A 26,494-nucleotide genomic window follows, 5' to 3' on the forward strand; every position below is an offset into this window, starting at 1 on the left:
TCTCTCTCTCTCTCTCTCTCTCTCTCTCTCTCTCTCTCTCTCTCTCTCTCTCTCTCTCTCTCTCTCTTATCGTGCTTCACCTCAAGTATGACTATTTTCCTCCTCCTCCTCCTCCTCCTCCTCCTCCTCCTCCTCCTCCTCCTCCTCCTCCTCCTCCTCCTCCTCACGATTGCCTTGACACCACTCCCACATTTCCTCCTATGCTCTCTCTCTCTCTCTCTCTCTCTCTCTCTCTCTCTCTCTCTCTCTCTCTCTCTCTCTCTCTCTCTCTCCTCCCCAGCACCGCCCACACTCATTGCGTTCCTCGTATTTTAATGTCCTCATCTCTCTCTCTCTCTCTCTCTCTCTCTCTCTCTCTCTCTCTCTCTCTCTCTCTCTCTCTCTCTCTCTCATCTTTTCCATTGTCATCTTTCTTTTTCCTCTTTGTTTAAAGGTGTGTGTGTGTGTGTGTGTGTGTGTGTGTGTGTGTGTGTGTGTGTGTGACCACTAAAGAGATGAGCATTTGGGCAAACCAGCTGAGGAAAACAAACATGTCAGATAGATAAACAGACAGACAGACAGACAGACAGACAGGCAGTTAGATGCAGCAACACCTAACACACACACACACACACACACACATTCCACCTCCCCCTTAATGAAATCTGGTCATCTTAAGGGTTCGTCTGGGGCGCCACACCTTGTCACACCCCAAGGGAACTCAGGTAGGAGGACAAGGGGACACGAAGGGACTGCAGGGCGTGGCTGTTGGTGGATATTGCAAGGCTGTGGATTGTGATGTGGATGAGAGTCGTTAGGGTGAGGTGATGGAGGGATGTGGCAATGATGACGTCACCGACAGCCATATACCGAGGTGTTGAAGATTATGTTTAGTTTTAGTGTGGTGTGGTGTGGTATGGTGTGGCGTGGCGAAGGCGTCGCAGTTCTTCACGGCGCTTACGTCACCCTCCCGCCGCTCCTGGGATGAAACGAGATGTAAGGCAGCAGGGGACAGAAAGCAGAGAGAGAGAGAGAGAGAGAGAGAGAGAGAGAGAGAGAGAGAGAGAGAGAGAGAGAGAGAGAGAGAGAGAGAGAGAGAGAGCAGTAGTAGTAGTAGTAGTAGTAGTAGTAGTAGTAGTAGTAGTTGCTTGGGTCTGGGTGTAGAGTGGCGGGGCGTTGTGACAAGTTAGCTCGTGCTGGGTGGGAGGGAGAGTGGGAGGCAGGCATGGGTGAGAGGCGCGTGGCGGAGGCATGGGGAGGGCGAGGCAAGTATGGGTGACATGTGGTAATGCAGTAATTGAGGCAAGCACATGTTCCCGCCGTCACAGGTGTGGGAAGCTTTCCTCGCCACGGAGAAAGTGATGAGGGAGAGAGATTGCTTAAATTCTCGAAACAGGACCCTCGTTACAGGTATGCGAGACAGGTGATAAGATAGCTGCTCCTACGCCAACGCTCTCGTGTCGCCTGGAGACGCACCTGTGTGGAGGCGTTCATTTGCTCACCTGTGTTCCCCAGCAGGTGTTATTTAGCCCCCCGCGGCACCAGTACCCGCGTGGTCACGTTCGGAATATACATGTGCTTTGGTGTTACTCTCATATTGTTTTGCGACGCGCGGTGCCAGCAGGGCCCATCCCACGGCGCCACGGTGTCGTCTTGGACCTTGAGGCAGGAGGCCGTAGAGGCGGCGTGGAAAGTCGACCAGTGCGGGTTAGGGCTGGTGTGCTGCGGGCAGACTGCCACAGCACCGCTGGCTAGCCGCGACCCGCCCTCCTCCAGCCTGGATGAAATTAACGGAATGACAAGCGGTTAAGGGCACTCGTCTTGGCCGCCCCATGCCCACGCTGAGGCACTGTCCTGCATGGCGTCCTGCGTGCTGTGTGTGCGGGATGGGACAGGCTGTCGGGAGCAACAGTTAGAGTTGTTGTAGTACCTTGCGTGAGGATCCAACAATCAGCTGGGCATGGTGGGAGGCTGCATGCCGCCGCGGCCGCCACGTCTGTCAGTGCCCAGCAGTGTCTGGCAGGGAGCATACGGCCTCGCTCCGCTCCGGCCTCTGTACTGGCTGCCTGTGAACAGTGTGGTTGATGTGTGTGTGGCCGGTGGTGCAGGGACGTGAGGGCCGCTTGGAGAGGTGGGTGGTCTGCCTCACGCACGCCTGCTTGCGGCACTTCGTAAAGGTCGTGTTTTGTTAATTTTCTGATTTTCCCACCAGGAGAGTGACGCCCGTGACAGTCCGGGGCGCTACGATCTCTCTCTCTCTCTCTCTCTCTCTCTCTCTCTCTCTCTCTCTCTCTCTCTCTCTCTCTCTCTCTCTCTCTCTCTCTCTCTCTCTCTCTCTCTCTCTCTCTCTCTCTCTCTCTCTCTCTCTGTGTGTGTGTGTGTGTGTGTGTGTGTGTGTGTGTGTGTGTGTGTGTGTGTGTGTGTGTGTGAAAGTGACAAGAACGGAGTTGGGAGTCCAATGAGTGATGATAGTAAACTGAGGAAGGGTTCACACACACACACACACACACACACACACACACACACACACACACACACACACACACACACACACACACACACACACACACACACACAGCACTGACCCATGCCTCGTCCCGCCGCAGGTTGCATGCTATGTCTGGGCCGGAGTAACTATTTCCGCTTCAACCACCCGGCGGAGGCGCAGCAGATGCGAGCCATTCTGCCCAACGCGAGGATCAGCATGGTGCCCATCAACTTTTATCCGGGTAAGTGTATTGCCCTTCACCCCCCAGCCGCCCTTCCATCTCTTCCTTCCTCCTCCTCCTCCTCCTCCTCCTCCTCCTCCTCCTGGCCTTGCTTTTTTTTTCCTAGCTTCGTTTTCTTGTCCCCTGTTTCGTTTCGTTCTTCCTTTAACTCTTTCTTAAAAATTTTTGTTTTTCCTTCATTCTCTCCTCCTCCTCCTCCTCCTCCTCCTCCTCCTGTTGTTGTTGTTGTTGTCCTTGCTCTTTCTCCTTCTCTTCTTGTTTTGTTTAGTTTCTTAAGTTCTTCCTCATTCTATTGTTCCCTCAACTTTATTTATCATTTTATTACTAAGCGCTTTTTATCATTGCTGTCTCCTCCTCCTCCTCCTCCTCCTCCTCCTCCTCCTCCTCCTCCTCCTCCTCCTCCTCCTCCTCCTCCTGTACTGTCCTGTCTCTCTTATCTGTAGCCAGTTAGAAGTAGTTACCAAACAGCCTCGAAAGGACCAACAGGTCTGTTGCTGTTTGGCTTTCCTTTGTATTCCTTTGTATTCCTCCTCCTCCTCTTCCGCCCTCTGTTCCATCCCCTCTTATCGAGTTCCATCGTATCTTCTTTTGCATAATCAATTCCTTCCCTTCAATTGATCAACCTTCCTTAGCCTCCTCTCCCGTCCCTTCCCTTCCCTTCCCTTCCCTTCTTTTCTTTTCTCTTCTCTTCTCTTCTCTTCTCTTCTCTTCTCTTCTCTTCTCTGTGTGTGCAGAAACTGAACTGTCGTGTATGTAATTGTCGTTGCGTGTGATTGCGAACTAACTATGTAATTTTTGTGCCTTTTAAGTAATCCCGGAGAAGATTACTTAATGAACGAATGTATGTGTGGGTTAGCTTGCTTTTGTTTACCATTTTATTTATTATTTTTTGGTATCATTCCATTTCAGTGTGTTAAGTTTAAGTTGTTCATTGGCTTTTTCAGTTTCTTTTTTTTTTTCTTTTTTTTTCTATTTATCCTTTTAAGTTTTCATATATTTTTCCCATTGTTTTTATTATTATTTTTTTTCAGTTGTTTCGAATGTGATTGACCTGTGCCTTCGTTCATCATTCATTCTTACATGATTTTTTTTTTCATTAATGTATTTTCTGATCTAAGTCTACATTATTTATTTATTTATTTATTTATTTATTTATTTATTTATTTATTTATTTTCTTTTTGGTTCTTGTATCAACACGTCTTTTTAGTCCTTTTTTTCCCTTTTTCCTTCCATCTTGTGTATGATACTTATTAGAGAGAGAGAGAGAGAGAGAGAGAGAGAGAGAGATGTAGCGAGGCATTATAATCGGAGTCGTGTTGGCACGTTGGTGGTGGTGGTGGTGGTGGTGGTTGCTGGTGGTGGTGGGGTGGGTACTTTTTTGGGGGGGTGAGGGAGGGCTGTGAGGGAGACAGTATTCACCAGGTTGTTTATTTATGAGAGATATAATGTGTGATCTCTCTCTCTCTCTCTCTCTCTCTCTCTCTCTCTCTCTCTCTCTCTCTCTCTCTCTCTCTCTCTCTCTCTCTCTCTCTCTCTCTCTCTCTCTCTCTCTCTCTCTCTCTCTCTCTCTCTCTCTCTCTCTCTCTCTCTCTCTCTCTCTCTCTCTCTCTCTCTCTCTCTCTCTGCCAAATGGTTGTTTATTTACTCTTTGCCCTTCCAATATTTAAACTTATAAACTCGTCTTATCTTTCACATTCCCTTCATCTCTTCCTTCCTTCCTTTCCTTCCTTCCTTCCTTCCTTCCTTCTTTCTTTCTTTCTTTCTTTCTTTCTTTCTTTCTTTCTTTCTTTCTTTCTTTCTTTCTTTCTTTCTTTCTTTCTTTCTTTCTTTCTTTCTTTCTTTCTTTCTTCCTTCCTTCCTTCCTTCCTTCCTTCCTTCCTTCTTTCTTTCTTTTTTCTTTTTTTTCTTTCTTTTTTTCTTTCTTTTCTTCCGTCCTTCCTTCCTTCGTTCGTTCGTTCGTTCGTTCGTTCCTTCCTTCCTTCCTTCCTTCCTTCCTTCCTTCCTTCCTTCCTCCTCCCTCCCTCCCTCCCTCCTCCCTCCCTCCCTCCCTCCCTCCCTCCCTCCCTCTTTCTTTTGTTCCTTTCTTTCTTTTTTCTTTTTCTTCCTTCCTTCCTTCCTTTCTTCTTTCCTTCCCTCCTTCTCTCTGTCCCTTTAGCACAAAACCCAGCGTTCAGCCTCACCTCCCATCCCTCCCTCCCACACTTCCCACGCTCATTCCGTCACCTCTTCATCACACACACCTCTATAGCCAGGGTCCGGTACATCATAGCTCACCCTTACACCGTATCCCTACACAACTCTCTATATAATTATCGTGGTCTCTTAACACACTCCTTATAGAATACACTTCCTCATGGTCCTTTCTGCTTCAAGTTACCTCTCTTTCTCTGTGGTCTTATAGTTCTCTAGTCATTTAGTCTTCCGCCCCTTCTTCAGTTACACGAGTCACAGGCACGCCTTTCATGGGATTCATAAACCTTACTTCATATCTTCCTCTGTCCTGCCCAGTTGATTCATTTATAACGTCTTTCTCGCCACGTCTCATCTCTATAAACGTTCTCTTTTTTTGCTTGTTTCTCTCTCTCTCTCTCTCTCTCTCTCTCTCTCTCTCTCTCTCTCTCTCTCTCTCTCTCTCTCTCTCTCTCTCTCTCTCTCTCTCTCTCTCTCTCTCTCTCTCTTGATCCTCTTCTGCTTATCGCAAACAACCTTGTAAGGAGTAACAGGGTCTTTTGGTGTTTGTTTTCCTTTGTGTTCCTTTGTGGTGTTCCTCCTTGGTCCTAACACTCGCTCCTTCACCCACACAACAAAGCTCTTCTCTCCTTCCTGCCCTTATAGTACCGCAGCCTCCTCCTCCTCCTCCTCCTCCTCCTCCTCCTCCTCCTCCTCCTCCTCCTCCTCCTCCTCCTCCTCCTCCTCCTCCTCCTTCCTTGACCATGTTTCATTCCTCCCCTCCCTTCCCTCTCCTCTCTCCTCCTCGTCCCCTCACGTACTATTCAACAATACCAATTCACCCCCGCATCTCTCTCTCTCTCTCTCTCTCTCTCTCTCTCTCTCTCTCTCGTATAACAATTTGCAATCCCTCAGCTTCCTTCCACTGGGGCATTTTTCTGGCAGCTACAAAAATGAGCACGTGACGGGATGGCGGGAAGGGGCGTGGGGTGAGGCTCGGGGTGGGCTGGTGGCTGTGTGGGCGGTGTGGTGGTGTAGCGGTATGGTTGGTGTGCCTCAAGGGGAGATGTTCAGCAGGGTGGTATCTTGGGGGTCTTTAAAGGGAGGGGAGAAGGGAGAGTGTAGCGGTTACTTTCAGCTAACGATGATCTGGTTGATGCTACACACACTACACATACAGTCTCTCTCTCTCTCTCTCTCTCTCTCTCTCTCTCTCTCTCTCTCTCTCTCCTGTAATTATGTTTTTGTTTTTATTTTTTTGTCTTCTCATTAATGTCCAGTCAAGTTTTTTTTCTTCCTTTCTCGCCCTATTCTTCTCACTTATCCTCCCCTTATCCCATCCTTCCTTCCTTCCTTCCTTCCTTTCTTTCTTCCTCTCCTTCATTTCTTCATTCATCTTTTTTTTTCCTTTCATCCTTCGTTATCTTTGTTTCCTTCTTCCTTCCTTCCTTCCTCCTTCCCCAACGCTTACATCTCATAATAACTTCCAGCATAGTTTCTCTTCTCTCCCGTTCCCTTCCCTCTCCTATTCCCCTTCGTTTTTTTTCTCACCCACTCTCCTTCCTTCCTTCCTTCTCCCCTTACGGTTCGTTTCACTCCCTTAATTCTATATCTTCCCCCTCTCTCACCCTCTCACCCTCTCCCTCTTTCCTCCTTCTCCCCTTCCTCACGATGTTTTTTTGCCTCTACCAGTCCCTGTACCTCTTCCGCCGCGCCACAAGCCAAGTCTTCGTGTCTCTCTCTCTCAAGGCGACGCAAACTAAACAAAACACGCGTGCCACCATAGAGAACGGGCCAGCAGCTTATGCCACCCACTTCTTTTCAAGGGTGGCTCAGCTATTTTGGAGAATAACTTGAAATTTGTATGTTTTAGTGGTTTTTATTTTATTTTATTGTGTGTGGTGTTTTGTTGAGGTTTTATTTAGTGTTTAGTTGAAATTGCTACACAGGAATCATGGATATGTGCGTTAATACAATGCTATTAACAAAGATATAAGATGAACTACGTACTGTAATATTATACTTGAAATTAATATACTTACTTTTGTTCCTGCTTTTCTCCGTAATAGATTTTGATGGTGTAATGGATTTTTTTTATATTAATATACAAAACACTAACTGTGAAAGAAGACTGTACTAAACTGTTCTTATCATAATCCTTTCTCTCTGCTTCTTAGTTATAACACAGAGAAACGTATTCACTGTAGCTGCAGAACAAGATAATGTTAAAAAGAATCACCCTTATAAACCCATAATGCACAACTGGACACAAGAATAACAGAGACCAAACAAGACTAAGATTAGGAAGCATGTCTGGAAAATAAATGAAAAAAATGTGTGTGTGTGTGTGTGTGTGTGTGTGTGTGTGTGTCCAGTGAGCGGAACTATGGGAGAGAGGCTTTGTCGGCGAAGCTCTGTAGGAGGAGGAAGAAGAGGAGGAGGAAGAGGAGGGAGTTGTCGGACCCTTTACAATGAATGAAGCCACGCACCGTCTCTCTCTCTCTCTCTCTCTCTCTCTCTCTCTCTCTCTCTCTCTCTCTCTCTCTCTCTTCATCCACTTAAGTTTCCTCATCCTCATTTCCCCTCCACACTCCATATCCTCCTCCACTTGTCTTCCATCACATCCTTCTCTCATCTCTCTCTCTCTCTCTCTCTCTCTCTCTCTCTCTCTCTCTCTCTCTCTCGTGGGTGTTTGTGTGTGGCAGAATTGAGAACTAATTTTATCTAAGACTCCCTCGTTCAGTCAGTCAGTCAGTTAGTTAGTTACTCAGTCAGTCAGTCAGTTAGTCAGTCAGTCAGTCAGTCAGTCAGTCAGTCGGTCGGTCGGCCAGTCAGTCAGTCAATCACGATGAGACTCCCTTAAAGTTCATCTCCAGTCCTTCCATTTTGCCCTTTGATCGGTTGGTAATTGCGATTATATATATTTTTTCTTTCGTACCCGTAATTAGTTCCCGGCAGCTGCGCGCGTGGTGGTATACGAAGATAATACAGGGGTAGCGGTAGTAGTAGTAGTAGTAGTGGTAGTGGTAGTAGTAGTGGTAGTAGCGGTAGTTGTAGTAGTGGTAGTAGTGGTAGTAGCGGTAGTTGTGGTAGTAGTAGTAGTAGTAGTAGTGATGTATTTCTTGACCTATTCACTGCTAGGTTAGGTTAGATTAGGCTATTAGAGTCAAAACCTAACTTAACCTTAATTCATACGTATATATTTTTTAAGATTTATTTGACATTGCAATGATTTATCTGGCATTACATTTTATACGTGACTAGGATGATTCTTAACAATTGACTGGAAACACACACACACACACACACACACACACACACACACACACACACACACACACACACACACACACACACACACACACACACACACAGATAATATGGAAATGAAGAAAATATATAGAACTAATTAATGAAATAGGAAAAAAATCATTATAAACTTCATGAAACTGTCAATTTGCTATACATTAATTTTTTTTTTACTTTTTTTTTTTTTACAAGGACTCCACGTTTAGGCATAGTGACTTCTTGTTCCTTCCCTTGCTATCGTGTGTTCCTGGGCTGTGTTCGCTGAGTAGAACTTTAAACCAATACCGTGACAGTGAAGCAGTTGACGTATGCGGGTATCAGTTCACGTGTGGCTGGTGGCGAGTGACGCGGTGTGGTGTAGCCAGACGTCGCCACAGGGTGAGGGTGAGACTGAGAGTAAAAGTTAGGAAGATGAGATTGGTGTTGACGTCACGGATGAAACGGAAGACAAACTGAGAGAGAGAGAGAGAGAGAGAGAGAGAGAGAGAGAGAGAGAGAGAGAGAGAGAGAGAGAGAGAGAGAGAATGTGTTTATTTGAAGAGGGGAGAAAGGAACATCGGTAAAATCCTGGTCGAAAATACCTTCTGATATTGCGCATGTGTTTCAATCCTTTCCGTGTGTGTGTGTGTGTGTGTGTGTGTGTGTGTGTGTGTGTGTGTGTGTGTGTGGCGAGGTGAGGTGAGGCGAGGCGGGAACATCTGCTAACCTCGTTCCCTTCCTTCATAGGGGTGGACAACCCTGAGTACTTCCACATGTCCGGGGATGGCGTCCCCTCCCCACCAAGCAGCCTCGGGGGATCGGCGCCCACGACTCCCGGAGAAACGAAACCACCCGTACCACCTCGCAGGACGCCGCCCTCCACGCTGCTCCTGCCCTCCACGCCTCCCACCATTGAGGATAAGGTAATTGTCTCATCATCATCATCATCATCATCATCATTATTTATCAGGAGTCTCATCATCATCACTATCAGGAGTCTCATCGTCATTTTCATCACTATAAGCAATCTCATTATCATCATCATTTTCATCACTATCGGAGTCTCATCATCGTTATCATCACTATTGGGAGTCATCATCATCATCATCATCACAATCAGGAGTATCAAGCAACGTCTTATTTTCTTCTGGAGTCTTGGCGGCTTGTTAGTCTCTGCACTTTTTGCCGCGTCAGACGATCAGGACGAGGTAAGAGTGTAGCGTCCGGTAGCAGCAGCTGTGTATTTTTTCCCTGCAGTCGGGTGAAGGACAGAGCGCCGCGTGAGTCACCTGCGACAAGCACATAACTTACTCTGTCTCGCACTGATTCTTTTATTTATGTATCTACTTATTTACTTCTGTTTATTCACAAAGGAGGAACGTTCAAGATTAGAAAAAAAAAATGTTCGGAATAAGAAAAAAAACGTGTCATAAAAGAAAATGGGAAAAATAATACGAAAGAAAACGTTCTATTGACAAAACGTTTCGGCGTCTTATCCTTCAGTATTGGGACGCATTTTTATCTCGAGAGTTGTGTACAATTAGACCATTTTATTGACATTAAGAAGGCTCTGTGGAGGTCAGAAGATTAATAATCACAGTCTTCACTATTTTAATCCCCACATAAGTTTCTGAAGCTGTATAAAATCACCAAATAGTTTACAGAATGAATATGAAAACGCGTCCTGGTACTGGTTAATGATGGATATAATTGGTAGAGCTTTTAAGTTTTTTTTCTTTCATGATTTTGGTGATAGTCTTACAAGATTCACCACTATCACTTACACTTCTTATGAGAACCAGACTACTTATCTGTGTGTAGCCTTTTTTTTTATTGTATTTTATTTATTTATTTTTTGTTTTGTTTATACCATGTGGGCTTTTCACGGGAATTTATGGGCTAAAGGGGATACTTTTTTGGGGGGTACCTCATATCTCAAAGCCCACCCGCTTGGAAACCCTTGCCCCGAGTGAGAAAGCCCAACCTACACTCGGACCATGGATAGGATTCGAACCCGTGTGCTTGGAGACCGCTCGGATCTCAAAGCACGCTGAAGTGTTTAAGAAGTACGAGTTTCTGCCTCTTCAACGTAGGAAAGCAAGTAATATTAGTGAACCGCGTAACTTTGTGGGGCTTATTAGTGTTCTGGTGGGTGTGTCCTTGCTATTAATCTTATGAGCGTTTATTAGTGACTGAAAGAGATGGTGATGTAATGTTTTAGAGCAATTTGAGATGAAGTAATGCTGCATGATTTAAGATAGTGAGGAAATGTTACACTACAGTTTAGGATAGTGAATTGTAATGTTACGCTGCGGTTTAAGATAGTGACCGAAAGTTATGTTGCATGATAAGATAGTGAGATAATGTTAGGTATGCTACAGCTTGAGGAGATTGTGAATCGAAAGATATGCAGCAAGGTAAGATTAAGATGATGAACTAATGTACTGCAGTTTGTGGAGATAGTGAAGAAAATTATGCTGCAGTGTTAGATGATAGTGAAGGAAAGTTATGCTGCAGTGTTATAAGATAGTGAAAGTTATGCTGCAGTGTTAGAAGATAATGGAGGAAAATTATGCTGCAGTGTTAGATGATAGTAAAAAAGAGTTATTGCTGCAGTGTTAGAAGATAGTGGATGGTTATGCTGCAGTGTTAGATGATAGTAAAAAAGAGTTATGCTGCAGTGTTAGAAGATAGTGGAAAGTTATGCTGCAGTGTTAGAAGATAGTGGAGGAAAGTTATGCTGCAAATTTGAGAAGATAATGATCAAAAATTTTATTGGAGTCAGGAAGTATGGTGAACGAGAATTATATTGTGATTGGAGAAAACAGTGAACGAATAATAATGCCTCAAATTATGTATTCACTGAACATAATTTATCCTGCAATTTGGCACACCTGAAGAATTTCCGTAATATTTTTTAAACCTTTTTTGCGCCACGTCAACTAACAGCTGGTGTGGTGAAAAAATTAAGTACAGGAAATAGTTATACAGTCATTGTTTTTTCATGCAGTAAGGACACGCTTTGCTGACGTTCCTCTCCTCCTCCTAGCGATGTTTCATAGGTTCACAGTCCCAAACATTTCAGTGTGTAATCCCGACTATGTAAGTACGTTGTCACTGCAGAAGGGGTGGTTCTTCACTCACACAGCACAGAAATACACCCACGAAAGCAATGTTATTCACCTTATCCCCTTCACTGCGACACCAAACAGCTAACAGTACCAGAACCAATTCGTGAAGTCTTTATAAGCATCAACAGAAATATTAGCGATGAGAAAGACGTTGTTTTTGCAATTTCCTCCCAATTTTAAAGTTGGCTGTGGCTGTAGAACAAGTAAATATGTCTCTGAGTGTTTGGTGATTAGGGGAAAGTGTATCAAGTGGCAGTCAAACATGTAAATACACAACATTACATTATTTCCTGATGTTTTTGTGTACAATTGGCCGATCACGGAACTAACTCTCTTCTCTGGCTGGATCTCTGCAGGTGCCGCGCTCTGATCCTCTGACCGGCTCTCCAAGGGACCATCCCCCGCCTTACGACGAGACCATGTCGCGGCCAGTCAGGGACAGTGTCAAAACCCACCACCATCTCTCCCACCACCACTACCACAACCACAACAGCACCAGCAATCACCACCACTACCACCACCACCCCATGAATGACGATGATAACTACATCAACAGCAGCATCATCGGCACTAACAGCGTCGCCAGCAGTAGTAACAGGAGCAGCCGCAGACAGGAGTGTGAGGACAGTGACAGCGATTCTGACCCCCCGCCCGAGGTGTGTACCCCTTCCCTCTCATCCCCCTCCGTGCTAGACACCGCAGATTCATCCTTCGCTTTCATTCACTCGCCTCTCTCATCCCTACACACTCATTCACATAGTCACCCAATTCACTCACCACACTATGCAGAGCATCCATCACCCATCACTCTCTTATTCACTCTTCTTACTCATACACTCATCCATCTCATTCACCCCTCTCACCTAAGTTAAGCTAATCTAACCTAACCTAACCTAACCTAACCAAACCAAAACCAACACAACCCAAACCCACAATTCCGATCCAACACATAACACCTCTACCACGCCTTTATACAACACCTGCAATGTAAATCCTAGTGTGTGACGTAAACTTAAGGTACTACAGCTTTACTCTCCTTTACTCCCCGCCAGGTGCCGCCCCGATCTGAGGCATCCCAGGGCCTAAACACCACCACCACCACCACCACCTCAATCAACGGCGTGGCGGGAAACAGGACAACAAAGCCACTCCTGGGCGGGGAATACATCTACACAAAGAGTGAACTAGTGAGTGTGTGTGTGTGTGTTGCAACTCCTTACGGCCTTGCTTTGGGAGTATGTGTTTGTGTCAATATGAAGTGCATGAGTTCACACGAGGCTGCAGTGGTGATTCTGTCGAGATGTGGGAATGCTGTCAGGCTGTCTGAGAGGGAAAGGAGTAAGCTCTCTGATTAGGTTAGGTTGTGTTGGGTTGAGTTAATTTCAGGGTAATGATAAAGTTAGGTTATGTTAAGGCGGGTTCACACGTACCAATTTGTGACTGAAATTTTACTTCGGTAGAGTTTCTGACTCAAAATCGACTAACAAGACCAATATGTCTCGTTAGTCGATTTGCGACTTTATTTACGTCGTGACGTCACGGAGTAAGCTTTGAAAATGTGGTCTCCAGATATAAAGATGTTAGAGTTGGTGAGGGAAAAAGAACATATCTGGGACCCCAGAAATGAATTATACAGTAAAAAAAAGCTTGCGCAAATCGTCATTCAACGAAATAGCTGCCCCTCTACAAGAACTGTTTCCCTCAATGCAGGGTGTTGTTGGAGGTGAGGATTGAAGACTTGTCAGGATTTAATTTAATCGCAATTGTGCATAATAATCTTAAGATTAACGATTTTTCTTATGAGAAATGTAGGCTAATTTAGAGTGTGGTAGACACTCTTATGTATCCTTCTACTTAGCCAGGGACGAATCCACAAGCATTTTTTTCTGTTGACTTTTCCGGTACGCCAAAAGAAGAGCAACCACAGCTTCAGCATCATCACTGGAGGAAGACATCTTGGCGGGTAGCTGTTTGTTTACATTCATTTCCCGCCAAGGCGCCAACTAGTCGATACTTTTCAGCCGTTACGTGTGACACTTTTCGACTAGAATGGATGAGTCGGAAACTCTACCGACGTCAAATTTTAGTCGCAAATTGGGAACCCCTCTTTAGGTTAGACTAAGGATGAGGTTTGGTTAGATTAAATTATTTGAGGTTAGGTTAGGTTTGGATAAGGTTAATTAGACGAGGGATAAGGATTTTTTTTTTTTTTTTTTTTTTTTTTCATAGGGAAGAGGCCCAGCTAAGGGCAAAAAAAAGAAAGATAGGCTAGGTTAGGTGAGTGTGAGGTTCGGTGTGGAGTTTGGTGGGTTTATGAATTTGTGATTGGTGTTAGGTTATTTATATACACATGTCGTCACTTTGTTAATTTCTGCCTCTTAGCGTATGAATAACGATGAGTAGGAGTTTGTGTGTGATTGGTGAGCTGTGAGACGGTTCGAGAAGTGGCTGGACTGTCTGTCTGTTGGAGTAGCCTAGATGAGTCGTTATGATGATGTCAGGCTGTTTAAGGGAAAGGAGGATGGACTCTCAATTGGACTTGTGAGCTGTCAGACGGTTCGAGAAGTGGCTGGACTGTCTGGCTTTTGGAGTAGATGAGTTAATATGATGTCAGGCTGTTTGAGGGAAAGGAGGATGGAGTCTGTTTGATTTGTGAGCTGTCAGGCTGTTTGAGTGAGGGTTGGTGGGCTGTCAGACTTGTTGGTGGTAGACTGTCAGGCTGCTGGGGTTGATGGGATGCTTGGCTGTCTGATAGAAGGGGTTCGGTTGTCAGGCTCAAGTGTCGCCCCGTCACGACTCTCCGGTGTGTGTTGGGTAATGTGATGTGTTGAATTCTCGTAAAGCAACACTGTATAGTCTGACGTGTGTGTGTGTGTGTGTGTGTGTGTGTGTGTGTGTGTGTGTGTGTGTGTGTGTGAATCGTGTCTTGTGTGTTGATTCTATGTCCTCGTTTCGTGGAGGTGATTTGTTTTCATGTGTATATACGAGGGTGTGTGTGTGTGTGTGTGTGTGTGTGTGTGTGTGTGTGTGTGTGTGTGTGTGTGTGTTTATTTCATATGTATCGTGTGTGTTTGAGGGTGTATAAATAATCTTGTATGTATATATACGTATGTGCGTGTTTTGTCATATACTTGTATGTGTATGTGCGTGTTTTGTTTTGATTTTTCCTTTCCTTTTTTTCCTGGTGTATTAATCCCGGTGTTTTCCTGATTCCCCCTCAGCCGCCGCCGCTGGCCCCCCGCGCCCCCAGCAACTCTGCGCGGTGGAGTCCCGTGGGCGGCCCCGGCATGGTGTGTTCGGGGGGCATGACCTCCGTCCACAACATCATGTACCGCTCCCTTCCCCCACCGCCACCCTCCCCGGGTCCCACCACCCCAACCCACACCCACACTCACCACCACCACCCTCACCACCACGCCCGTGTGTCCTCCCCCACCCACACCGCCCACCACGCACCCCTGCCAGCGCCACCGTGCGTCCCCTTGCCTCCAACGCCCACCAGTCCGCCCCCTCTGACACCCACCACTCCGACACCTGTCACCCCCACTACGCAAGCCCCGCCCATACCCACCGGTCCTGCCCCATATGCGCACACTAGTTCGTCCGCCACGCTGCCGCCCACGCCCACCACCCGCTCGTCCACACACCGCCGCACTCCCTCCAGCGGGTCTGGGGCGAGCGTGGGATCTCCGTCCATGTCTGCGTCCATGTCTGCCTCGTGGGCGCCTGGTCTGGTGCGGGAGGACAGCAGGACGCACACCCGCTGCTCCCTCGAGGACCTGCGGCACAGCGAACTCAAGAAGCAGCAGGTGAGGCAGCCTGTTTGTGTGTTGTGTTGTGTTGCGTAGGTGTTAGTGTGCGCTGTGAGTCCGGGTTAGTCTTTTTTATACAAGAGGGGGAACTGGACAAGGGCAACAGAGAGTTTTAAAAAAGGGCCTACTTAGTTGCCAGTTCCCGTGCAGGTCATGATGGTGGGTAATTGGAACTTTGTGACTCGACTTTCTAAGTTTGAAAAATAAGCTGAATTTGTTTTTCAGCTTTATTTGCGTATGAAAGAAAGTACTTATAGATATTTATACATAAGACTTCTAAATTAATGTAGTTTAAGTTTATACTGTAGAAGTTTTCTTTAGCACAAGTAAAAGCTGTGTTGACCTGAGTGAGTAGTGCAGTTCACGGACACAAGTCATGTAACCTTCCTCACTCAATTCCACCGTCACTGTCTTTAGCGCCTTCCATCAGTCTTATGTCCCGTGATCTGCTGACACTCTCCAAACAAAACTTGAACGTACAGTCAGCAGACCAGGGAGACTCAGCACTGAGGCAAGACTCTAAATGCAGTGGAAGTTGAGTGTGGTGTCACGTGACTTTATCTTCCCGTCACTCTATCAACATTAGCTATCTTAGGGTTATGATACGCTTATATAGAAAGAGGCCACGTCCCATACCTCTAAAGGGTGCTGTGTGTGTACAGGGTGATTCGGTCGAGTGCCTGTGATGGAAGTGCTTCGGTAATGCGTGGGAATCTGGTAAGGTCAGGGCAGGGTGCGTGTGAGGTTAAGGTAGATATTTTGTGATGTGGTGTATGTGTGGGAGGGGGTCATTAGGGATCAGGATGCGGTGTGATGGGTCGGGGAGCACCGCTGGGAGGTTGTGCTGGTAAGATAAACAAGAGGCTCCGCGGGGCACCAGTATGCCCTCCAGATGGCGTAGGAAGCTGCGTGTTCTGGTGCCAGGCGGGGAGGCGGACGGAGGAAGGGAGCCATGCTAGTAAACACATAGGGTGAGGGAGAGTAGTAGTAGTAAATTCAGATGTAGGTAGTAGTCAGAGTAACGGAGGAAAGGGGAGCCATACTAGTAAACACAGGGGCTGGGATGGGAAACACACACACACACACACACACACACACACACACACGGCAGTAGTAGTAGTCAGAGTGACAGAGAGAAGGGGAACCGTGCTAGTAAACACACAAGTTCAGATTAGGGAGACACACATATAGCAGCAGCAGCAGCAGCAGGAGCAGCAGAAGTAGTAATAGTAGTAGAAGAAGTAAAAGTAAAAGTAATATATTGAAAACAAAAGAAAAAAAATCAATAGCGACAAACAATACAAACAGCTTTTTATATAACATTTAACTTAACAAACAGTAGATGACGAAATGAAGCATAATGAAGGAAGCACTGCCGACATTTATTCAGTTACACCTATCCACTTACGTCATTCAATCAGTCAGTGCCTCTTACAAACCAGCGACATTTAGAAAGATTAGGAAAAAACACACACACACACACACACACACACACACACACACACACACACACACACACACACACGCCGGAAGCAGCAAGTAAGTTCCTCATCGTGACCTCCGCCACACTCCGGAATGCAACAAGCGACCATGGCGGGAAACTTTTAATAGATCAGTTACCCCGAAGGCAATTGCGTGACGACACAACCGAGGGGAGGGATAGAGGGAGGAGGTGAGGGGTGTGACGTCATCGTGGAGGCTGCTGGGGAGGTCTGGAACAACACCACCACCACCAGTCAGTCTGCTGGAACACCTCGGGGCGCTGGCACGTGTTGCGCGGATCTCGGCTTGCGCAACAGGGGCTGGCGGTGGAGTTTCTTGCTTAGTACTTCCCCGTGTTGTAATCCTGCTGACGCGTGCTGCTGTGTACCTTTACTTCTGCTGGCTTTGTGTTGTGGTTGTGTCAGTGCGGGCCATGTTTAGCGTGGTCTGCGCTGCACCGTGATTTGTGTTGTCCCTCTAGTGCTGTGGTGGCGTCCGTGGTGCAGCATTCGGAGCCACTGTAGTGTTGATCGCTCGGGTCCCGTTGTTTGGGTGTTGTGGTGTGTTGTGGTGTGGTGGTAAGGTGAGGCGGAGTAAGGTCAGCGGGAACATGTGAAGAGTTTCCTGGTTGTTTCTTCGCTTTGTTGATAACATCCGTCACCAACTCACGTGGCGCGGTGACTCAGAGGCGTGAAGAGGCTGAAGGAGAGAGAGAGAGAGAGAGAGAGAGAGGTGGATATTCCTGTGACTCCAAACAAGGACCTATCAGTGTGTGGGGCGCTATGTGGAGTGCCGTGATGGCTCCCCTGGTGGGCCTCCTTCAGCACGGCAAGCTGGGCAAGAAAGTGCTCGCCCTCACCAGCCGCAAGGTGAGCAGCAGGCGCCGGCAACAGGCGGGGGGTGGTGAGAAAAAATAAGCACCGTCAGTGTGGAGAGGGAGGGAGTAGCATGTATGGTATGAGAGGGAGGTAAGAAAGGGCAGGGGTACGAGTATTGGGATATTAGGAGAGAAAAATATGACAGATTGATTAATTGACTGATATAATGGCACTGTAAAACTCGGGTCTTGTGTTGTGAGGAGCGTGGAGGTGCCAAGGGTGAGTGGAAGGTCAGATAGCGGGTTTGGCGGGCCGGGGCAGGGACATGAGGAGTGAGTGAGGGGAGGCGAGGCAGGTGGGTCAGGGGTGCTTGGCAGGATGCAACTCACATGCACTTCAGGAAAGTCACGGGGAACTATCACTTATTTTTTCCTATTTAACGGTGCTAGATTTCAACACATTAGTCATTGGATTTCGATGCTACACGGCACAAACACGACACGCACTTGTCCATGTAAGACCAGACAGATTTATGGCCGTTAGTGATAAGTGGGCATCGGTACAGTCGAGGTCAGCTGAAGTAGAATAACCTTTTGCATTCACCTCCACGTTGTCTGGCGTTGTCCCTCAATCCTCAGTCCTCAGTCCTCACTCTGCTGGAAATGTATAAGTTGGCAGCATTTGTAAGAAAAGATAGAATGATTTACAATGGAGGGAAAACTTAATACATTGTGGAATTAAGAGCAGCAGAGTTTTCAATTTTATACCACGTGTGTATGTTTATATATATGAACTGCCACGTCTTGTCCTACTGGCTTGTTGCTGTAGCTTCTCTTTGTTGCCGTATTTGAGTAATATTAAAACACCATTAGCGTTTTCATCCGAGGCTTACGTTAATTAATTAATGCAACTTTTTTAATCTTTAGCGCACCTTTTCATTACGCAGATCATAGTTTTAAAAAGGCATCGTGTTTTACCCAAGAGAGTCACTCCAATAACTGGTTGGCTGAGGTTATCTCATACTAATGCACAGTTTTAAATAATATAGGGAAAACATGTATCTTAAGGTATTAATTTACTTTGCAGCGAGGTAGAATAGAAAGTTATCCTTGTCTTTTTTTTATTTTAAGTACATTTCTTTACTTTTTCTTTGCAGCTAATTTTAGTGGCCAAAGCCAACATGTAATGGAGGAGCGGTAATTACTGTCTTGTCACAGCGGAAGGATAATGATGAAGGTGGTTATTACTCATGTGGCGGAGGGCGGGCTGTGGTGGGCGTGGATCGAGGCCAGGCTTTGGAAAGGAAGGGAGTGTGTACAGCCTTTGTGAGGAGCTGGCCAACCACATACTGGCATAGGGTGTGGTGCTTGTGTGTGTATGTCTGTGTATGTGTGTGTATGTGCGTGTGCGGCCGTGACCAGAAAGTCTATAAACAGAGTAGCGAAAGAGACGGCTATCGATGTTTTTCTTTCACTTGCTTGTTTTCTGATAGCTGTTATGAAATTGGAAGTAGAGAGGCAGAGGAGGACTGAGTGACACAAAGCGTCTCATCACCGTGGTCATGTGACGAGGTAGAGGCAGGGTGGAGCAGAAGCAAGGGAAGATATAAAGCGCTGTCTAGAGGGAGGCAGTGGGCTAGTTCTTGTTGAGAGAGAGAGAGAGAGAGAGAGAGAGAGAGAGAGAGAGAGAGAGAATGAAAAAAAAGATTCTGTTTGTTACGAGGACGTGGGTAAACGATCATTGCCAGAGAGAGAGAGAGAGAGAATAAAAAAAAGATTGTTACGAGGACATGGGTAAACCATCATTGCCAGAGAGAGAGAGAGTGAAAAAAAAAATTATGTTTGTTACGAGGACGTGGGTAAACCATCATTGCCAGAGAGAGAGAGAAAGAGAGAGAGCCCAACACAACACGTCCGCAGGGATGAGGGACTTTCACCGTGGCCTGAAGCATGACGCCACCTTAGCCACACTCAGGGACACACGCTCCCCTGAGGGCGGTGCCGGGAGCGAGGCAGGTGTCAGGGAGTCAGGGATAAGGTTCTGACGGATGAGATTATTGTTATTCCTTTATTTATTCATCTATCTATTCATTTGTCTACATATTCACATACTTACTCACTCACTCACTCACTTCTTTTCCTTCTTGCTTATTTATTCTTTATACTAATTTATCCTTGTTGATTTTTGTGGTTACTTTCAAGGCTGTCTGTGTAAACCTTTGTCTTTTCATTCCTTTTTTTTTTTTTTTTTTTTTTTTCAGCGTACCGATAGGGATGAAAAATTTACCGGCCAATAATTTCAGTTTTCATTCATTCACATTGTAACAGAGAGAGAGAGAGAGAGAGAGAGGAGGCGGAGGAAAAGCTGAAAAGCAAAGGCAAACACACAAACACACACACACACAGAGAGAGAGAGAGAGAGAGAGAGAGAGAGAGAGAGTTTCCTGACGTCGCTGGTGCCGGTGGAGGGTGACCTGAGGGACGGCGGATGCCACTTGGCCCGCCTGGCTCTCACCTGTGACCTCGTGACTCCCGGGGCGCTGCTCTCCCAGCTGGGGCACGAAGGGGGCAGACGGGGGGCGGGAGAGACGAAGCACCTGCACCGCCCCCCTCGTGATGTGGATGTGCTTAAATCATTCACTTCTCTTCCTGTTTGAGAGAGAGAGAGAGAGAGAGAGAGAGAGGTTGAGCTTAAGGCGCCACAACTTCGGGGTCATACAGCGTCGAAGAAAAGATAGAAAGGAAGAGGAAAACGCATCGTCTGTTCAGCTTGAGAGAGAGAGAGAGAGAAAGACTGTAATTGTATGTGAAAAGAAACTAAGCAGCAGCAGCAGCAGCAGGTGAAACGGTCGTGGCGGGTCAATCTTTTTCCTCACTTTTCCCCCTCCAACCCTCCAGCCTCTCATGCAGCTTTTGATCCTCCTCCTCCTCCTCCTCCTCCTCCTCCTCCTCCTCCTCCTCCTCCTCCTCCTCCTCCTCCTCCTTCAGACAATTTCCTGCCGGGTCATAATACAGTTAATAAGGTCATACGGCGTCTGTCTTCACACACACACACACACACACACACACACACACACACACACACACACACACACACACACACACACACACACACACACACACACACACACACACAGGATGTTACACTTAAGTCCCTCCCCTTTCTCTCCTCCCTCTTTATATATACATCATACAGCTACATTAAGCAATATACGTCTAGTTCATCCTAATAGAATTTCTTTAACCACCTGGTCCTCGCTTTTCACACACCTACTAGCTATCGTTGTATCTGTTGAGCACTGGTGATAATACATTGGCCTCGTGTATTTTGTAATATGTAAGTGTGGTGGTGTGTTGCTTGCTGTTGTGGAGTCCATAGTGGTGTCCTTTAGTGTTTTATTGTGTTGCTTTGTAGTGATGAGGGTGATGAGGGACTGAGGTGTGAACGTGGCGGGAAAATGTCAGAAAACGAAAGGTGTTGTGATGCTATCGTGTGTTGTAATGTGGTGGTCTGTGTGTGTGAATGTGTTGGTATGTGTTAAGATGTTTTAGGGTATTTTGAAATGTGATGGGGTATGTTTGCGTATGTAGGGATGTGTTTAAATGTGTTTGGGTTTAATGGGGTGTATTTGGGTATGGTGTGGTATGTTATGATACGATGGGAGTGTGATAGGGAGGGATGGGGCGTGATGGGGTATTCATCAGGGGACAGTGGAAATCGATGGGACTGAAAGAAGCATAATAGGATGATGGGAAGGTGTAAGACGTACTCCTAATCTAACCTAACGTACCATCTCCATCTGCGACCAATATATGACAGTTTGTTACGAAACACGCATATCTCCCCTTGACTTCACAATGTAAGTGCCAACCAGCTTCCTTTCCTGTGGTAGAAATAGCCTCAGCCCTTGTTGTGCGTGTGTAGCGAAGACGTGAGGTGCTTACTGCGTGTGCTTTGACCAGTTACCGTATCATTCATTCTAGATCAGTGTTCCCATTATCTTACCAAGGAAACCACTCATGCTTATTTCGTTTCAGGCGGTAGAGGAGCGTGTGAAGGAGCAGGAAGTGGCATCGGCAGAGCGGGCGCGGCTGGAGGAGATTCTGACGCTGTGTGCAGAGTATGAGCGACAACAGCAACAGCAACAGCAGCAACAGGGAACGGCACAGGGCACGTCCCCCCGCGCGCCGCAGATTATGCCTCACCATCACTCCCCGCACTACACCCTCACCCAGAACAGGTTAGCAGCACTTCCATCGCCCTCTTCTGCATTCCCTGCTCTTATCTTTCCTACTTTATTTCTTGGTGTTCTCCTCCTCCTCCTCCTCCTCCTCCTCCTCCTCCTCCTCCTCCTCCTCCTCCTCCTCCTCCTCCTCCTGTTGCTTCTCTTCTCTTACAAAACACAGAATTGTAAACTCATTTCCCTCCTCCTTCTTCTCTTCTTTCCTTCTCTTGCTACTACAAAAGCTACAGAAATAGAATCCTCCTCCTCCTCCTCCTCCTCCTCCTCCTCCTCCTTCCACAACTACACCACAAAACAAGACCCAACTTCTCTTTCTTCTCCTCCCCTTACAAGTCCAGCCACAAATGCATAGGATGTTTCTCACTGTGGTACTACTTTGCCTGGTCCGCGGCGTGAAGCTAAGAATGGATCACGTTGACTGGAAGACGCAAAAGATCAAGGAAGTTAATAAATGATGTGTAGGTAGCCATAGTAGGAAGATGGTAGGATTTAAGCCAATATTCGTGTACGCTTTGCTCTCTCACCAGTCACCACGACAATTTTCTATGGCCACAGACACAACTAGCATGATTTCAAGACAGTTTTTCCTTTTCATAAACTATAAAATCCTGCTATTTCATCACAAGAACCATAAGAATATCTCTAAAAACACGAGCATGTACAAAAAAAGCCTTTGAAAGCAGTGAAGGTGAGAGAGCAGAGCGTTTCGGAATCCGGGCAGAGAGAGAGAGAGAGAGAGAGAGAGAGAGAGAGGGAGGGGGGATGAAGGTTTAACATGGCCCATATATAGTTCACTTGCTATTTTAGTTTACGCATGGCAGAGTGTTTCTAATCTTAACCAGCATAATTGTTCCCTCAAGTGGATATCGTATCGCTTCGCATCGAGACGGGACTCACGCACTATACAAAGGGCGCTAAAAATACCCCATGATGCACTGCTGAGGTGAAGTGTGTGAGTGCTTGGTCTGCAGGCTCCCTTCACTCCATTACGCTTAAAAGAAAGAAGAAAATAATAATGATAATGAGTGGAAACTTTGGTGCAACTCTCTCTCTCTCTCTCTCTCTCTCTCTCTCTCTCTCTCTCTCTCTCTCTCTCTCTCTCTCTCTCTCAGCATCATTAAACAAAACTTGTTGCGTGAGCCTCTCTTTACTATTCCGCTGCAGGCGTCTCCTTGTTGTGGTCTCATGGGGGGTGGGAGAAGGGGGAGGGATGCAAGCATTGAGCTTTCCAGAATGTAGTAGTAGTAGATGTTGTTATTGTTGTCGGTATTTTCTTCTTCTTCTTCTTCTTCTTTTGCTGTTGTTGTTGTTGTTGATGTTGTTCGTCTTCTTCCAAAACAACATACTACTACCTGCTACTAACGGTAGCTGATTTTTTTTTTTTTTTTTTTTGTGTGTGTGTGTGTGTGTGTGTGTGTGTGTGTGTGTGTGTGTGTGTGTGTGTGTGTGTGTGTGTGTGTGTGTTGGTGTGGCACTGATGCTGCCTGAGGGAGGAAGTGTTAAGCTTGAGCACCTTAGATAACCACCATACATACAGTTCACCTTGTGTTCTTGACTCACGTGGTTAGCTTATCACCTTCAGTGTTTTGAAAGTGTTGATTATTAAGGCCATGCTCTGTATCATGACTCAACTGTGTATAGCCCGAGGTATTTTTTTGTTTGTGCTTATGTATGTATGACGTACTGGTGTTTGTTCTCTCTCCCTCCCTGTCTTGCATCATTACTCTTTTTCTGCGTTTGCAATTTGACACTAGAACAATTGGTAGTGCAGGCATTGTGAAGTGTTATTAGTATGCTTTCATTGCGCTCACCACTCGTTGCGTTGGTATTAGTAATAGTGTGTGCGTTTGTTGCAAGAGATCAGGTGTACTTTGCACCGCACATTGAGAATTAGATCAGGAGCGAGACAGAAGACAAAGGAAAAATAAGAGTAGCAGCTGTCCTGTTACTCCTTACAAGATTGATAGTGAGGTATTAACTCCTTCAGTACGGGAACGCATTTTTACCATGAGTTTTGGGTATGATTAGACGAATTTATTGACATTAGGAAGAGTCTATGGAGGTCAGAAGACTAATAGCCAGAGTTTTCACTATTTTAATGCCCACATGAATTTCAGAAGCAGTATAAAATAACCAAATATTAACCAGAATGAATATGAGAACGTGTCACGGTACTGAAGGGATTAAAGAAAACAACGAAGCTTTGGTGCATATTAACATTAGATTAACTTTAGTGTCGGTATTCTGTGTGAGTGCGTGAAGGATTTAACACTTTTTTGTACACTGAACTCCTTTTATGATGCATTGAACTTTGCTCCAATTCTTACTCATCAACTCCAGTACTATCACAAGGGCGCAAATGAGTATGAGAAAGGAAACAGCAGTGCCTCTCCGTCTCAGGCATCGAAAAGTACAGTGCATCCCAAATCGGCCCATGAAGAGCTCGTGTCGTCAGGGAACTGCACGATTGAATGATGGAAGCACACGGCACTATTGCATCCACGTGTGTGTGTGTGTGTGTGTGTGTGTGTGTGTGTGTGTATGTGTGTCTGTGTGTGACGTAGTAAATACAGTGTCAAGGTCATTATTTTCAGAGGCACAACTGGGTACTGGCAACATTAGACTACCAGTGGAGAGAGAGAGAGAGAGAGAGAGAGAGAGAGAGAGAGAGAGAGAGAGAGAGAGAGATTGATTCTTACCGCCACAGAGTAAGGACAGGAAGGGAAAGTGGCAGCATGGCGGGGGAGACAAAGAATCACAAGAGGGAGAAACTGACAAGTATCGATCTGTGATATTGATTTCCCTCTCCACTCACTCATTCACTCACACACACGCACACACACGAGATTCGAACCAGTCAGTCCGTGTGCCGTTCGTTACAGTATTACCGCCTCGTTCTTGCTGCTGATAGATAGAGATGCATCCAGTAAATAGATCGATAGATAGGTAAACAGGTACAGATAGATAGATGCTTTTGATTCCTTAGATAGCGGCATTATTATCATTTTTCGTTTTTCTTCTTTTGGTTTGTCCTCTTAACGTATTAAAAAAAGCGACAACAAATTGATAAAACTGTTACGCTCACAGGAAACAATTCTTCGGTGAATGATAACTAAACCTTTGGCTGTTAATGAAAGAATGACGCCGTAAATTCAGAGTGAGGACTTCGATATCTAGTGCCAAGGCTTGCTGTTTTGTGGAAGATACCATAAACAAACCAAGCTAAGGTAAAGGACGTGAGGATTTGTTATTGTTTTGTTACATTGTTATAGGTAATTTAGTAAAGCCAGAATATGATACGTTAATAGCATACAGTAAACCATAAATTATCAGCTATTCGATCACTCCCTTGTGTTATCAGTGGCTTGTTCGGAAACTGTTACTCTGTTATTGCACGGCTTCGTTCTACTAAATGTTTGAGATGCTACTACAACGAAAAAAAAAAAAAAAAGTGAATAGATGAATAAATAAGAAAAAAAAAATCATCAGGTTCTTGTTTCGTCCATCCACAACTTTTCGCCGTTAACGTATTTGTAGTTAAAAAAGGTCAGTATTTAAATTTGACTCGTATTCTTGATTTTTTTTTTTTTTTTTTTTTTTTTTTTTTAGCTATCAGTGGTTTGTTCGGAAACTGTACTCTGTTATTTGCACGGCTTCGTTCTACTAAAAGTTTGAGATGCCACTACAACGAAAAAAAAAAAAAAAAAGTAAAGAAATTATCAGGTTCTTGTTTCGTCCAGTCGCAACTTTTCACCATTAATGTATTCGTAGTTAAAAAAAAAAGGTCAATATTTAACTTGTATTATGTTTCTTGTGTTCCTTTTTCAGTTGTCCCTCCGTCACTCAGATACCAACAGTTTTCTCTTACTCTCTGCTCTTCTGTGCGTAATCTGCGGGTGCCTGACACGGAAAGATAGTCCAATGAGTGGAAAAATATTTAGATAAGGGTTGATTTCGCCTCTGTTTATTTAGTATGTGATTTAAAAAGATAGATAATTCCCCACCTGCTGCGTGTGTGTGTGTGTGTGTGTGTGTGTGTGTGTGTGTGTGTGTGTGTGTGTGTTTGCGGAATGAATCGAAAAGTGTTTAAGGAAATGAATGGGAAAGGAAAGTGATCTGAAGAATGAATGAGGAATCAAGAAAAATAACAAGTGAATGAATGGTAAAGAGACAGGAAACGGAAATTAATGGGAAAGGAAGAGAAATGGTAAAAGGAATTGGTGGGTGGAAAAGAATTTATGGCGTCGAGAGAGAGAGAGAGAGAGAGAGAGAGAGTTATCAGTAGGTGTTGAGATAAGGATACGGGAAAAGTGGTGTATGAACAGCTAACAGGAATAAGACACTCATACGCACAACACCTTCACCACCTTTACCACCACCCACCCACACTTCCGCCCACACCATCACAGCCCTTCCTCTACATCCTGTCAGCTGCGGCCGGCGGGTAAGACGTGACCTTGCAGTTGTTGACGTTGTTGTTATTGTTGGTGGTGGTAGTGGTGGTGTAAGATACGACAAAACTGATAAATCAACGCTTAAGGCTGATTCTTTCGTCGTGATTATTGCTTTTAATTGTAGTAGTATTTGTAGTAGTAGTAGTGGTAGTTTTATTGGTATTGTTGTTATGTGTATGTGTACGTGTGTCGGAGCGTGGTGTGGTGCAGTGAGGGTGTGGTAGTGGCGGGGGACGGACGGGCGTGAGGGAGCAAGAGTGCGGTGGCTGAGAGGCAGTGTTTCCCCGTCACTCATTCCCTCCCTCTCCTCCCACTCCTCCATACTTTTCGCTCTCTCATTCTTGGGTAAACTGTGCCCGCGCCCTCTACCTGACGCCTTCCTGTGGCC

At 45.8% G+C, this 26,494-nt stretch overlaps 1 protein-coding gene across 1 annotated transcript in view; it reads left to right on the forward strand.

Moving 5' to 3' along the window:
- Positions 1 to 26,494, forward strand: part of LOC123517795 (pleckstrin homology-like domain family B member 1) — a 97,968-nt gene that overhangs the window by 23,884 nt on the left and 47,590 nt on the right. Inside the window, 6 exon segments of the mRNA XM_045278269.1 lie at positions 2,586 to 2,708; positions 8,914 to 9,089; positions 11,654 to 11,953; positions 12,350 to 12,484; positions 14,519 to 15,106; positions 21,447 to 21,649. Coding sequence (XP_045134204.1) covers positions 2,586 to 2,708; positions 8,914 to 9,089; positions 11,654 to 11,953; positions 12,350 to 12,484; positions 14,519 to 15,106; positions 21,447 to 21,649 — 1,525 coding nt within the window.

Source organism: Portunus trituberculatus, chromosome 42, assembly GCF_017591435.1.
Source record: "Portunus trituberculatus isolate SZX2019 chromosome 42, ASM1759143v1, whole genome shotgun sequence".
Classification (NCBI taxonomy): Eukaryota; Metazoa; Arthropoda; class Malacostraca; order Decapoda; family Portunidae; genus Portunus; species Portunus trituberculatus.